Source organism: Hyla sarda, chromosome 3 (assembly GCF_029499605.1).
Source record: "Hyla sarda isolate aHylSar1 chromosome 3, aHylSar1.hap1, whole genome shotgun sequence".
In the NCBI taxonomy this organism is placed as follows: Eukaryota; Metazoa; Chordata; class Amphibia; order Anura; family Hylidae; genus Hyla; species Hyla sarda.
The window spans coordinates 399348075-399361836 of NC_079191.1; the positions used below are offsets into that span (position 1 = coordinate 399348075).

The window sequence follows — 13762 nt, forward strand, 5'->3', positions numbered from 1 at the left end:
TCTCCCACCCGCAGTGGTCTTCAACCTGCGGACCTCCAGAGGTTTCAAAACTACAACTCCCAGCAAGCCCGGGCAGCCATCGGCTGTCCGGGCTTGCTGGGAGTTGTAGTTTTGAAACCTCCGGAGGTCCGCAGGTTGAAGACCACTGCGGCCTTCAACATCATCCAGCCCCCTCTCACCCCCTTTAGTTCTGAGTACTCACCTCCGCTCGGCGCTGGTCCGGTCCTGCAGGGCTGTCCGGTAAGGAGGTGGTCCGGTGAGGAGGTGGTCCGGGCTGCTATCTTCACCGGGGAGGCCTCTTCTAAGCGCTTCGGGCCCGGCCTCAGAATAGTCACGTTGCCTTGACAACGACGCAGATACGTCGTTGTCAAGGCAACGGCTCTATTCCGGGCCGGAAGCGCGGAGAAGAGGCGCCCCCGGTGAAGATAGCAGCCCGGACCACCTCCTCACCGGACCACCTCCTTACCGGACAGCCCTGCAGGACCGGACCAGCGCCGAGCGGAGGTGAGTACTCAGAACTAAAGGGGGTGAGAGGGGGCTGGATGATGTTGAAGGCCGCAGTGGTCTTCAACCTGCGGACCTCCGGAGGTTTCAAAACTACAACTCCCAGCAAGCCCGGACAGCCGATGGCTGCCCGGGCTTGCTGGGAGTTGTAGTTTTGAAACCTCTGGAGGTCCGCATGTTGAAGGCCGCAGTGGTCTTCAACCTGCGGACCTCCGGAGGTTTCAAAACTACAACTCCCAGCAAGCCCGGACAGCCGATGGCTGCCCGGGCTTGCTGGGAGTTGTAGTTTTGAAACCTCTGGAGGTCCGCAGGTTGAAGACCACTGAGGGCGAATGATGAGAAGAGGATGATGAAGGGGGGGGGGGTGTGGGGATGATGACAAGGGGATGATGAAGGGGGGATGTGTGGGATGATAAGGGGATGTGTGGGATGATGACAAGGGGATGATAAGGGGATGTGTGGGATGATGACAAGGGGATGATGAAGGGGGGGATGTGTGGGATGATGACAAGGGGATGATGAAGGGGGGATGTGTGGGATGATGACAAGGGGATGATGAAGGGGGGATGTGTGGGATGATGACAAGGGGATGATGAAGGGGGGATGTGTGGGATGATGACAAGGGGATGATGAAGGGGGGATGTGTGGGATGATGACAAGGGGATGATGAAGGGGGGATGTGTGGGATGATGACAAGGGGATGATGAAGGGGGGATGTGTGGGATGATGACAAGGGGATGATGAAGGGGGGATGTGTGGGATGATGACAAGGGGATGATGAAGGGGGGATGTGTGGGATGATGACAAGGGGATGATGAAGGGGGGATGTGTGGGATGATGACAAGGGGATGATGAAGGGGGGATGTGTGGGATGATGACAAGGGGATGATGAGGATGTTAATGACGGGTCTGGATGATGACAGGGGGGGATGAGGTATTTCCCACCCTAGGCTTATACTCGAGTCAATAACTTTTCCTGGGATTTTGGGTTGAAATTAGGGGTCTCGGCTTATACTCGGGTCGGCTTATACTCGAGTATATACGGTATATATCTTATATTATATATTATTATTTTTTTTTTTTTTGGTCCAGAGAATGTGTTATGGAACAATTAAAAGGTATCATAGTAGGTAGTTATGGCTATTATAGGGCGAGGAGGAAAAAATGAGAGCGTAAAAGCGAAAATTAGCCCGGACAAGTGGATCGTCAGTAGATTTTGCTCCATTTTAGTCCTGTGGACAAGTAGTTTTTTTTAAATAAAATTTCAACACCCCTGAAAGCTACAGGAAACTCTGAAAATATATCCTCAAATCATAAACAGTGGGATCATTAGTAAAAATGTATCTTTTAGTATTGATCGGTGTTTGTCCAACACAGCTGTTGCAAAACTACAACTCCCAGCATGCCCAGACCGTCAAAGGCTGTGCTAGGACCGCTCAGAAATGCGCCATCTCCATAGACAGCAATGCATTTCAGACACCCGGGACATGTAGTTCCAGGCGCCAGGCAGGTGAATTTTTCATGCATTTAGGCGTTTATTGGGCCGACTTCCCCCTTTATTTTTATTATGCTGGTGTGAGGTGCAGGAAAGGATGCAGGTTTGCATGGGACGCAAGTCTGCACCTCACACAGGCACTCAGGGTGTATAGAGCGGACTCATGACTTGTGTCCGCTCCATACCCGGCAGCCCCCAGCTGATTTCAGTAGCCGGGGTGTGTCGCTAACAGCACAGTCGGCTATTAAACCTTTAGAGTGCTGCTGTCAAAGTTGAAAGCGGCTTCTAAGGGGACCTGTTAACCATCCCTGGTGGTCTAGTGGGGTGGTCAGGGCAGGGGGGGGTCGATCCACTGTGGAGGTGACCAAAGGGCTTACCTCTGCATCCATGGATCTGCATTTAATTAAGCTTTCCTTGAGCAGGCACAACTAAACGAACACAGATCAATGGAGTTCAATAGAACTGCATTCATTTGTATGAGGAATCTAATATTCCTCCTAATAAAGTGTACAAAAAAAGTTTAATAAGTTTAAAAAAAAAAAAAACACCCATTAACCCTTTCCATATTAAGTTCATATCACCCCCCCCCCCTTTTCCCATTATCCATTAAAAAAAAATATGTAAACGTAAAAACATATTTGGTATTGGCGCATGCGTTATTGTCCGGACCATTAAAAAATTACATTTTGTATCTTTATATCCCATTTGGTCAATGGCGTTAACATAAAAAAAAAACGAAAATACATACCAAATCAGAATTTTTTTTATTTTTTATGTTTATAACATTGTATCCCAGAAAAAAAAAAAAAAGTTAAGTGTTCAAAAGGCCTGATCAATACCAAAGTGGTACCGATAGAAACAGCAGATTACGGCCACGAAAACTGAGCCCTCATACAGCCCAGTATACAGAAAAATAAATATATTATAGGGGGTCAGGATTATTGAAAAAAAAAAAAAAAAAAAAGTGTAAAGTATTAAAAAAAGTATATTTTTTTATCATTATTTCCACACCCCTGTATTGCGGAAATTCCATAGAGTGCAGCAGAATCCTATTGGAAATAGTGGGACTGTGCAACAGGTTTTCCAAGCTGAATTGTATCACAGGATTCAGCTTCAAAATTCCACTGTGTACTTTTTTGCATGACTAAGATCATGGTATGCTCTAGGGATCGACCGATTATCGGTATGGCCGATATCGGCCGATAATCACGATTTTGGGCATTATCGGTATCGGCAATTATCTTGCCGATAATGCCCCCCCGCACCGCGACCGCCACCCCCTCGACCCGCCGCACCCACGGCCCACCGCGTCGCACCCCCCACCGTGATGCTAGGCGGTATACCGTATGGATTTTTTCCCATACCGCTATACCTGTCGGGCCCCTCTCCCACCCTCCGAGTCAATAAAAAAATTTTTACTTACCTGTAATGGGGGTGATCCAGGCCATCCTTCCGTCATGTAGTGTCCGGGGGCGTTCCGGGTGGAGGGTGGTCCGGTCCGGGCTGTCCTTCTCCCATGGTCTTCTCCACTCCGGGCAGGCTCCGGCCTAGTACGCTGCATAGACGCCGCTACGCCAGATGCATCGCTGCGCACGGGCGTCACTGCGCAGCGGCGTCTATGCAGCGTACTAGGCCGGAGCCTGCCCGGAGTGGAGAAGAAGACCGTGGGAGAAGGACAGCCCGGACCGGACCACCCTCCACCCGAAACGCCCCCGGACACTACATGAACGATGGATGGATGGCCTGGAGCACCCTGGCAGGTAGGGGAGAGAAGCAGGTGGTGGCGGCGGCGGCCTATGGCCCCGCAAAAGCCACTGCAGATCATTGATTTAAAGCGCCCGCTTTAAATCAACGATCTGCAGCGGTGTCGCAGGGGGTTAAATAGCCGATAACTTATACCGGAATATCGGTATAAGTTATCGGCTATAGGCCCTAACCTCCACCGATTATCGGTATCGGTCCTAAAAAAACGATATCGGTCGATCCCTAGTATACTCACATAGAGTACTTTTCCGGACAGGAAAAAAAAAAAAAAAGTGGCAGAAATTCAGAGTGTAGCCTCGGATTTCTGTCAGGTATTTTACAAGTTTTTACGGATGCAAATCCAAAAATGTTGCAGTATCTGGTAATACTTTTTTTTATAGGACTAAATTTTGTAGAGACAAGCTTTCGGTATTCCTCCCTTTATCAAGTCAAATGAGATTTGCTTTGGACTTGATGAAGGGAGGAATCCCGAAAGCTTGTCTCTACAAAATTGTGTTAGTCCAATAAAAAAGGTATTACAAGATACTGCAAGATTTCGGGATTTGCATCTGCATTACTGCACTAATACGGCTACTCAAATTTACTACAAGTTTTTACCAATGACAAGTACACTTTAACAAGTCTCAGACACGTCAGAAGTTTTGATCGGTTGGGATCTTGGTGCTGAGACCTCCAAGATCATTAGAACAAGTAAGTCCAAGACAAGATCATTATAATCAGAAGTAGGGAAAAGGTCCTCTCAGAGCCAGGGAGTAAAGCATGCTTAAAGGGGTACTCCGCTGATCAGTGTTTGGAACAAACTGTTCCGAACACCGGAGCCGGGAGCTTGTGACGTCATAGCCCCGTCCCCTCATGATGTCACACCCCACCCCCTCAATGCAAATCTACGGGAGTGGGTGTGACAGCCGACACGCCCCCTCCCATAGACTTGCATTGAGGGGCACGGTGTGATGTCATGAGAGGGCGGGTCTATTACGTCAAGCTAATACATTCATGGGCACTGATTGACCTAATTTAAGTGAGGCAAACCGTATCCTGCTCTCTGTGTACCTCAGGCCTAATTCTGAGCATAATCCCTCAATCAAATTTTCCCCTTGAGAAATTCTGGGCAGATATTCTGTATTCAGTAACTCAGTGGGCCAAAAAGGACCACCGGGGCGGATTTGCGGGTCCTGATCAGCTGAGATGACAGACAGAGGGACCCAACCTGCTTCAGTGCAGTCTGATTGGTGCTTGTAAATTGTAGACCGGCAGCCTCCGCAGGATGTACATGTGGAGTGTAAGGCACAGCATTGTTCAGAGCTTGCAACCAAACTGCAGGTAATAGTCCCCAATAGGGACTGAAATTGTAAAAATAAAAAGTTAATGTGAATATGCCTGTCCCCTAAAAGCTTTAAAGTAGTTCAGTTTAGGAAAATGTATCTCAGGAGGTACATTTTCCTAAACTGGACAATTTTAGTCATCAAGTTTTCCCATTTTTCAAAGAAAATTTTGTGAACAAAAGTAAAACATATGTGGTATTACCGCGTGCCGAAATGTCTAACAAAACTGATAAAAACTACAGATTATGGGGCATAAAATGAGCCCTCATACAGTGAAAAACACATTATATGAGTAAGAAGAGGACAATTTTAAAAGGGGGCATTCAGGGATTTTTTTTAATTTGAATATGTTACAGGGGCTGTACAGTTAGTGTAGTTCATAATATAGTGTCTGTATGTGACGGTCTCGCAATTCTCCTGTGATTTTTGCCCCAATTATTTTTAACAGCATACAAGATGACTCAGGTCTCAGTGTCGCCAGGACATGACATCACTGTTCAGGTATGCCAAGAGAGCCTGTCCTGCTTCAATGGGTGGAGCAACCACTGGGTGGGAGGGAGATCATTCTGCAACTAATTGTATTTTTGCAACAGCTGGAGGCACCCTGATTAGAAAACTCTGGTCTTTTGAACGGAATGCAACTCCTTTGTGTTTCAATTGGTGGGAGGAAGGAAAGTGACCTCACACTTACAAGCATGGAACTATGGGATTTGTAGTTTGAGAGAACTCACTCCAACAAGAAATACCAGTTCACAAAAAAAAAAAAAAAATAGCCACAACATAGCCAAGGTACGTACTAAAATCTGGTGGATAACCCCTTTAAGCATACCAAGTATTCTACAGAAAGTTATTTTATAAAAGTAGTGTAATAAATTAAAACCTAAATAGAGTATCGTAAGCGTATGGACCTACAGATAACAGAATTTTTTTTTTCCATACAATAGTTTTTTGTTTCGCTGTAGATTGTGAAATTAGTAATGTCTTTCTATGTTGGATTTTTTAGGGCTTATTCCCACTACAGAATCTTCATCCAGAGATATTCCGGCCAGGGATTCCATCTGGAGCGGGTGCTAGGACTACACTAGTAGTGTTGAGCGCGAATATTCGAATTGTGAATATTTACCACGAATATCAACACTTTGCGATTTCGCAAATATTTAGAATATATATATATATATATATATATATATATATATATAGACGAATATTCGTGTTTTTAATGCAAATTTTCATGAATATCAGCGCTTCCAGAGGAGTGATCCCTCTCCTTTTTAGGTGAGATTTGCGTATGCGCACTATGCGAATTTCATTACGAAATATGCGAATTTCACAAACATAGGACAAATATTTATCCATATATTTGCAAAATATCGCAAATTCGAATATGGCCCCTGCCGCTCATAATTACAAACTAGAAACAAGTCAGCGCTAGGTCCAATCGGAAATGCGCCATCTCAATAGAGGGCAATGCACATACCGCCGAAAGAATCAACAAAAGAATGAACATGCTCATTCTTTCGGGGGTCTGGAACTTCCGTAGCAACAGAATCCCATTCAAAGCAAAGGAAGGCCGCTGCACTGTATTTTGTGAAGTGGAGTTCCAGAGTGGGCATTAGACCTTATTGTACATCTTAATAAATATGACATCTGTGAACATACCCATAAGGTACAATTGGTGGAGAAAAACAAAAAATAAACCTCTTTTGGGTCTGTAGGTAGAATTTAAGAGTTAAAGGGGTACTCCGGTAAAAAACATTTAGGGGATAAGCTGTCTGATCGTGGGGGCCCCGCTGCTGGGCAACCCCAGGCCGTCAGCGACTGCGTCATGGAAGCTTGGAGCTTCCATGTTCATGACGTCACACCACACCCCCTCCATTCCTGTCTATAGGAGGGGGCGTGACTGCTAGTACATGGCCATCACACCTGCTCCCACAGACCTGAATGGAGGGGGCGTGGCAGCTGTAGTCGCCATTCATCCGGCACGGAGCGGAACTCGCTCTGTGCATGGATGACCAGGGTGCCGCACCGGAGATTGCAGGGGTCCCCAGCAGCAGGTCCCCCATGATCAGACATCTTATCCCCTATCCTTTAGACAGGTTAGAAGATGTTTTTGCCAGAGTACCCCTTTAAAGGCAAGGAGGGAAAAAGAAAAAATTTAAAATAAAATAAGTCTTAATTGCAGGGTGCATTTTAACCCCTTAAGTGTGAACAACACCGAAAGAGGTGTGTGAACAGACCCTTAGGCTGTGTTATTCTGTCCTGCAGAAAAATAAAAAACCAAGTGTACTGTCTATAGCAGTGAATGGTCCGCCACGGTCCATGGCAGCAAACCTTCCAGATTTCCTAACGGAGGTGTCTCCAGCTGTTGCAAAACTACAACTCCCAGCATGCTCGGACAGCCGTTGGCTGCTGGTGAGTTGTAGTTTTGCATCAGCTGTAAACACACTGGCTGAAACTGACAGGTCAGAGAACCCTGCAGCTTTAGATCATGGTGAACTACAGGTGCCAGCATGTCCGGTCTGTCAAAAAAAAAAAAATGAATAACTGAGCAGTACAGAGCAGACATCTGCAGTTCATCATTAACCGCACGAATAACGCCTCGTCTGAACAGCACCATGTCAGCGCCACACAGGAGCGTTACCTCGGGGTGACGGCTCTGGGGGTCTTCCCTCCATGCTTTGGAGCCCCGGCTGACTCTTTGGGAGAGGAGTTAGATTTCTTGCCGGTAGCGGAGGGCAGGTCAGCCTCGGTGGGGGACCCGGAGGTGCCGTTCTTCGTGGTCTTGCCGGGAGGAGACTTGGTGAAGAAGCTGAATAGGGTGCTCTGCTTGGACATGGTGGCCGCGCAACTCTCTCCGCCTCGGCAACGCGGTTCAAGGAGCTGGCGGGAAAATCCTGCAGCCAGGGAGAAACGTCACCGAGCGGAAGTACGTGTTGTGGAGACAGCCAATGAGCGAGCCGGAGTAGCAGAGGGGGCGGTGCCGGCTGGGAGAGCACGTGTGGAGCCTAGGCTGTTGTCATGGTGACCTGGGAGGACTTGTTATGGAAGTAATGGCTGACTCGGGTCACGTGATCAGAAACGCGCTCTGGATTTTGAGCTCTCCGTTTTTTTTTATTGTTCACACCGTACAGGATACTGCGCAGATTTGATGTGCAGGATTTTTTACCCCAGATTAGAAGCGGTGGCAAGTCATTTACAGCGACCCCTCGACCTACGATGGCCCCGACATAAAGATAATTTCAAAATGTGATGACCTCTCAGAGGCCATCGCATGTTGAAGGCAGCATCAACATACGATGCTTTTGTATGTCGGGGCCATCGCATAAACGGCTATCCGGCAGCGCTGACTGCTTCAGCTGCCACCGGATAGCCGTTTACGGTGCCCCGTGTGGTCCGCTGATGATCACTTACCTGTCCTCGGGGCTCCGGCGCGTCCTCTTCGGGATCCCCTGCATCGTCGGCGCTCTCCATCGACGTCATCACGGTACTGCGCAGGCCATCCCGTCATCCAATAGGAGCGGCGTGCGTAGCGACGTGATGGCGGCGACGGAGAGCGAAGATGCCGGGGAAGCAGAGGCCTTGCTGGAGCGTTGGGGACACCTAGGGGACTCCGCGACAACGATGGACGACGACATCCCGGGCAGCCGTGACGAGCGGTGACGGTCCGGAGCGGTGGAGCGGTCCGTTGGCTGTCCAGGCATGCTGGGTGTTGTAGTTTTGCAACATCTGGAGGTCCGCAGGTTGTAGACCACTGTCCTATACTTTACATTGCACAGATCCCTCAACATATGATGGTTTCAACAAACGATGGTCCATTTGGAACGGATTACCATCGTATGTTGAGGGACTGTAGTTTACATTGAAATCTGCAGCAGAAAATCCTGTGCATCAAATCTGTGTGTGAACTTACCCTTAGGGCATATTCACACTTCTGCATAATTAGAACAAATATAAGGCAAAACCTGCAACTTTATGAAAAGTTTTGTTGTATTCGCAGAGCTCCAGAACAATATGGAAATAATGTTTATGATTTATGATTTTTTTAAAGCAATTTTTTTGTGCTACCAGCCTGATGTTCCCTATCCCCAGGATAGATAGTAACAAGGACATCATTGGGGGTCCAGCCTCAGGGACCACCACTGATAATGAGAACAGAGGTCAACTGTCCGCCAAGATAATGGCTCACTACTCGCGTGTGCTCGACCACTGCGCCATTTACTGCTGATGGGTCTGCAGAATATTACAGGGGACAATTGATTTAGCTTCTCATGATCGGTGGCGGTCCCAGCAATCAGAACATTATGATCAGCTAGTTATCTCCTATTCCAGCTGCTTCAAAACTACAACTCCCAACATGCCCCAGAGTTGTAGTTGCAACAGCTGGGGGCACAGGGGTTGGGAACACTGCCCTTTCCTGTGGATAAATGATACATTTTAGTCTTGGGGTAATCTCTTTAACCCAGTGTTTTCCAAACCGCATGCCTCCAGCTGTTGCAAAACTACAACTCCCATCATGCCTGGACAGCCAAAGGCATGCTGGGAATTGTAGCTTTGCAAAAGCTGGAGTCACGCTGTTTGGAAAACATTGCAACCCCCTTGTGGACACAGCCATTACAGTCTATGAACAAGCGCAGCTCCTGCCATCTCTTCATAGTCTGAATGGACTAGAGATGAGCGAACTTACAGTAAATTCGATTCGTCACGAACTTCCCGGCTTGGCAGTTGATAACTTTTCCTGCATAAATTAGTTCAGCTTTCAGGTGCTCCGGTGGGCTGGAAAAGGTGGAGACAGTCCTAGAAGACTCTTTCCTAGGACTGTATCCACCTTTTCCAGCCCATCGGAGCACCTGAAAGCTGAACTAATTTATGCAGGAAAAGTCATCAACTGCCGAGCCGAGAAGTTCGTGACGAATCGAATTTACTGTAAGTTCGCTCATCTCTACTCAGGACATAAATGTACGTGCACCAGGTTGTACATTTATATCCAAGTTCCTTAGATAGCTTATAATATGAAATGTTTGGCTGTTACAAAGCATTGCTCATTTACATCAGCACTCTGCTAGTATAGTCTGCCCGAGACCTCAAAAGCCATATAAAAGGGGTGATGCAGTCACATTGCAGGGGTTTGGATTGGACTGGTGACAGGTGCCGCTCCTGTCACAAACTTCTAAAATGCTGCGATTGTGGCATTTAAAAAATTAATGACCGTCATCAGCGCTCATGCGCTCGTTTCATAGACATACATGTTCATTGCATGTCTCCTGGGGGTTAGTGGGGTTGTCCCACTTTAAGAAGTTATTCCCTATCCACATGATCCAAACTTTGGGAACCGCCACAATCTCAAGAATAGGGACCAGAGTTTCCCATCAGAATGAGCAGGTGCACACATGTGATCATGAATTTAGTCATTGTCCATGACAGCTGCCAGAGATAGCCCAAAAATGTTATTCATATCAACTATAGACAAGAGGGAAAGCGCTCCTAGTGTGATCATGTAGAGAAGCAAAACTGCTCACCAAAGTGAGTTGTACTACGACCAAGTACAACTATGGTGTAGGCTTGAAGTGAACCCTCGACGGGTGAAGTTGGGCAGCCGTTCCTGGCAACACAGGTAAAGCACTCACAAGCCGAACCCTCCAAGGAACAGCACAGGAATCAAACCGGTACTCACAGACTTCAAATGCAAAATGTTCTTTATTTTCTGGCATGCAACGCGTTTCAATGGATAACCAGCTTCATCAGGCAACCTGATGAAGCTGGTTATCCAGCGAAACGCATTGCATGCCGGGAAATAAAGAACATTTTGCATTTGAAGTCTGTGAGCGCCGGTTTGATTCCTGTGCTGTTCCTTGGAGGGTTCGGCTTGTGAGTGATTCATATCAACTGGCTCCAGAAAGTTAAACAGATTTGTAAATTACTTCTATTAAAAAATATTAATCCTTCCAGTACTTATCAGCTGCTTTATGCTACAGAGGAAGTTGTTTTCTTTTTGAATTTCTTTTCTGTCTGACCACAGTGCTCTTTGCTGATACCTTTGTCCGTGTAAGGGACTGTCCAGAGTAGGAACAAATCCCCATAGCAAACTTCTCCTGCTCTGGACAGTTCTTGACATGGACAGAAGTGTCAGCAGAGAGCACTGTGGTCAGATTGGAAAGAACTACACAACTTCCTCTGTAGTATACAGCAGCTGATAAGTACTGGAAGGATTAATATTTTTTAATATAAGTGATTTACAAATCTGTTTAACTTTCTGGCACCAGGTGATTTAAAAAGAAAATAGTTTTCCACCGAAATACCCCTTTAGGGTCTGTAACACGGGCGGATAACCTGCGGAATTTCCGCAACATATTTGCAGCAAGATACTTCCTCTGTAGTATACAGCGGCTGATAAGTACTGGAAGGATTAAGATTTTTTAATAGAAGTAATTTACAAATCTGTTTAACTTTCTGGCACCAGGTGATTTAAAAATAATTTTTTTTCCACCAGAATACCCCATTAGGGTACGTAACATGGGCGGAATACCTGCGGAATTTCCGCAACATATTTGCTGTGCAAAATCGGTAGCGGATTTTCTACAATTGACTTCATTGAGTCTGAAGGAAAATCTGCAAATTTGCCTTTATTGCAGATTTTCTGCTGATTCATTGAAGTCAATGGTAGCAAAATCCGCAGCGGATTTTCTGCAGCAAATACGCTGCGGAAATTCCGCAGGTAATCCACCTGTTTGAACGTACCCTAAATGTATCAATATGTTTTTCGAATGTGGGTGACCTAACCAAACGGTGAGAACATACAAACTCAGGCAGATGTTGTCAGATATGAAGACAGAACCCTAGAGATGCACAACTATGATGCTGAATAGAGATGAGCGAACTTACAGTAAATTCGATTCGTCACGAACTTCTCGGCTCGGCGGTTGCTGACTTTTCCTGCATAAATTAGTTCAGCTTTCCGGTGCTCCGGTGGGCTGGAAAAGGTGGATACAGTCCTAGGAAAGAGTCTCCTAGGACTGTATCCACCTTTTCCAGCCCACGGGAGCACCTGAAGGCTGAACTAATTTACGCAGGAAAAGTCATCAACTGCCGAGCCGAGAAGTTCGTGACGAATCGAATTTACTGTAAGTTCGCTCATCTCTAGGGCTGAATACTGAGTCACCATGTTACCCGTTCATGAGAATACGCCACCATATTGACCACGCTATTCACTATTATATTGCTGCATAATTTCTGAAGTGCCTTTACATTTATGTACTGTGCCATGGAGTGTACAAGATGTCCAAAATGTTTGTCTGGATCTTTGAGTCTCTTCAACCCTGACCTTAGACGTCACATACCGCACCTGGCCTTTTACATGGGTCACTATACAAAGCACCTCTAACCACATTTAAACTCTCACTCCCCATATAGAAAGTCTGCGCTGTTTCCATTTCCCTCGGTCACAGACCGTAACACATTGTGGTACGTGTATGCAAATGAGGGGTTCACATTTAGCAAAGCGGCGCCAGAAAATTCTCCCAACTACACTGTTCAATACAATCAAATAAAGGATGGCAGGCAGGGTTATACCAAAAGTATACTAGTAAAATAAAACAAAAGCTGTATGGACCTACAGATTATACAGTCATCCCTCAACTTACAATGGCCTCAACATACAATAGTTTCAACATATAATAGTCTTTTCTGGACCATTGTAACTTGAAACCAGACTCAACATACAATGCTATGAAATCTGCGAAACGTGTCAATGGCTGGAAGAACCGACCAATCAGAATGGACATTTCATTGGTAAAACCCCTGTATTACTAAAGTGCATGCACTGACTGGTGTCTGGTAGCGCCCCCTACAGTACAGGGAGGTATTACATGTTCTGTACTCTTTACCTGTATTACTGAAGTGTATGCACTGACTGGTGTCTGGTAGCGCCCCCTACAGTACAGGGAGGTATTACATGTTCTGTACTCTTTACCTGTGCTAGGGTTAACTGCTTTTTTGCACACCAGGCGAGGGTGGCTTCATTTTACTATTTTTAGTACATTGCGTGTTCTGTACAGGACCCTGAAGAAGCTTCTGTCCTCTACTTAGACCAGTGTTTCCCAAAGAGGGTGCCTCCAGGTGTTGCAAAACTACAACTCCCAGCATGCCCGGACAGCCGAAGGCTGTCCGGGCATGCTGGGAGTTGTAGTTTTGCAACAGCTGGAGGCACCCTCTTTGGGAATCACTGAAATAGACAGTGAATTTACAGCTCCCAGCAGATCTTTCTTACTTTTATATGTAAGGATTTACTTTATCTATATTAGTTATCTACTTATTTTTCTTTAATCCTCACTTGTTCCTATTTTTGGATGACATTTTGAGGCTTCAGAACCAATTACCAGGTATCCATAGAGTTATGGTCTCAACATACGATAGTTTCAACATATAATGGTCGTCCTGGAACCAATTAAAGGGGTTATCCAGGAAAAAAACTTTTTTTTATATATCAACTGGCTCCAGAAAGTTAAACAGATTTGTAAATTACTTCTATTAAAAATCTTAATCCTTTCAGCACTTATGAGCTGCTGAAGTTGAGTTGTTCTTTTCTGTCTAAGTGCTCTCTGATGACACCTGTCTCGGGAACCGCCCAGTTTAGAAGCAAATCCCCTTAGCAAACCTCTTCTACTCTCTGCAGTTCCCGAGA

General features: G+C 46.2%; 1 protein-coding gene across 3 annotated transcripts in view; it reads right to left on the minus strand.

Moving 5' to 3' along the window:
* Positions 1-8064, minus strand: part of MSH6 (mutS homolog 6) — a 29985-nt gene extending 21921 nt beyond the window's left edge. The window contains exon 1 of one of the 3 annotated variants that reach the window (XM_056568070.1): positions 7727-8064. In XM_056568070.1, the coding sequence (XP_056424045.1) occupies positions 7727-7920 (194 nt within the window). In that variant the 5' untranslated portion in view covers positions 7921-8064. Of the gene's footprint in view, positions 1-7322; positions 7439-7726 lie in introns of those variants that run through there. The other 2 variants (XM_056568072.1, XM_056568071.1) reach the window with 2 other exon arrangements.
* Positions 8065-13762: the final 5698 nt, after the last annotated feature.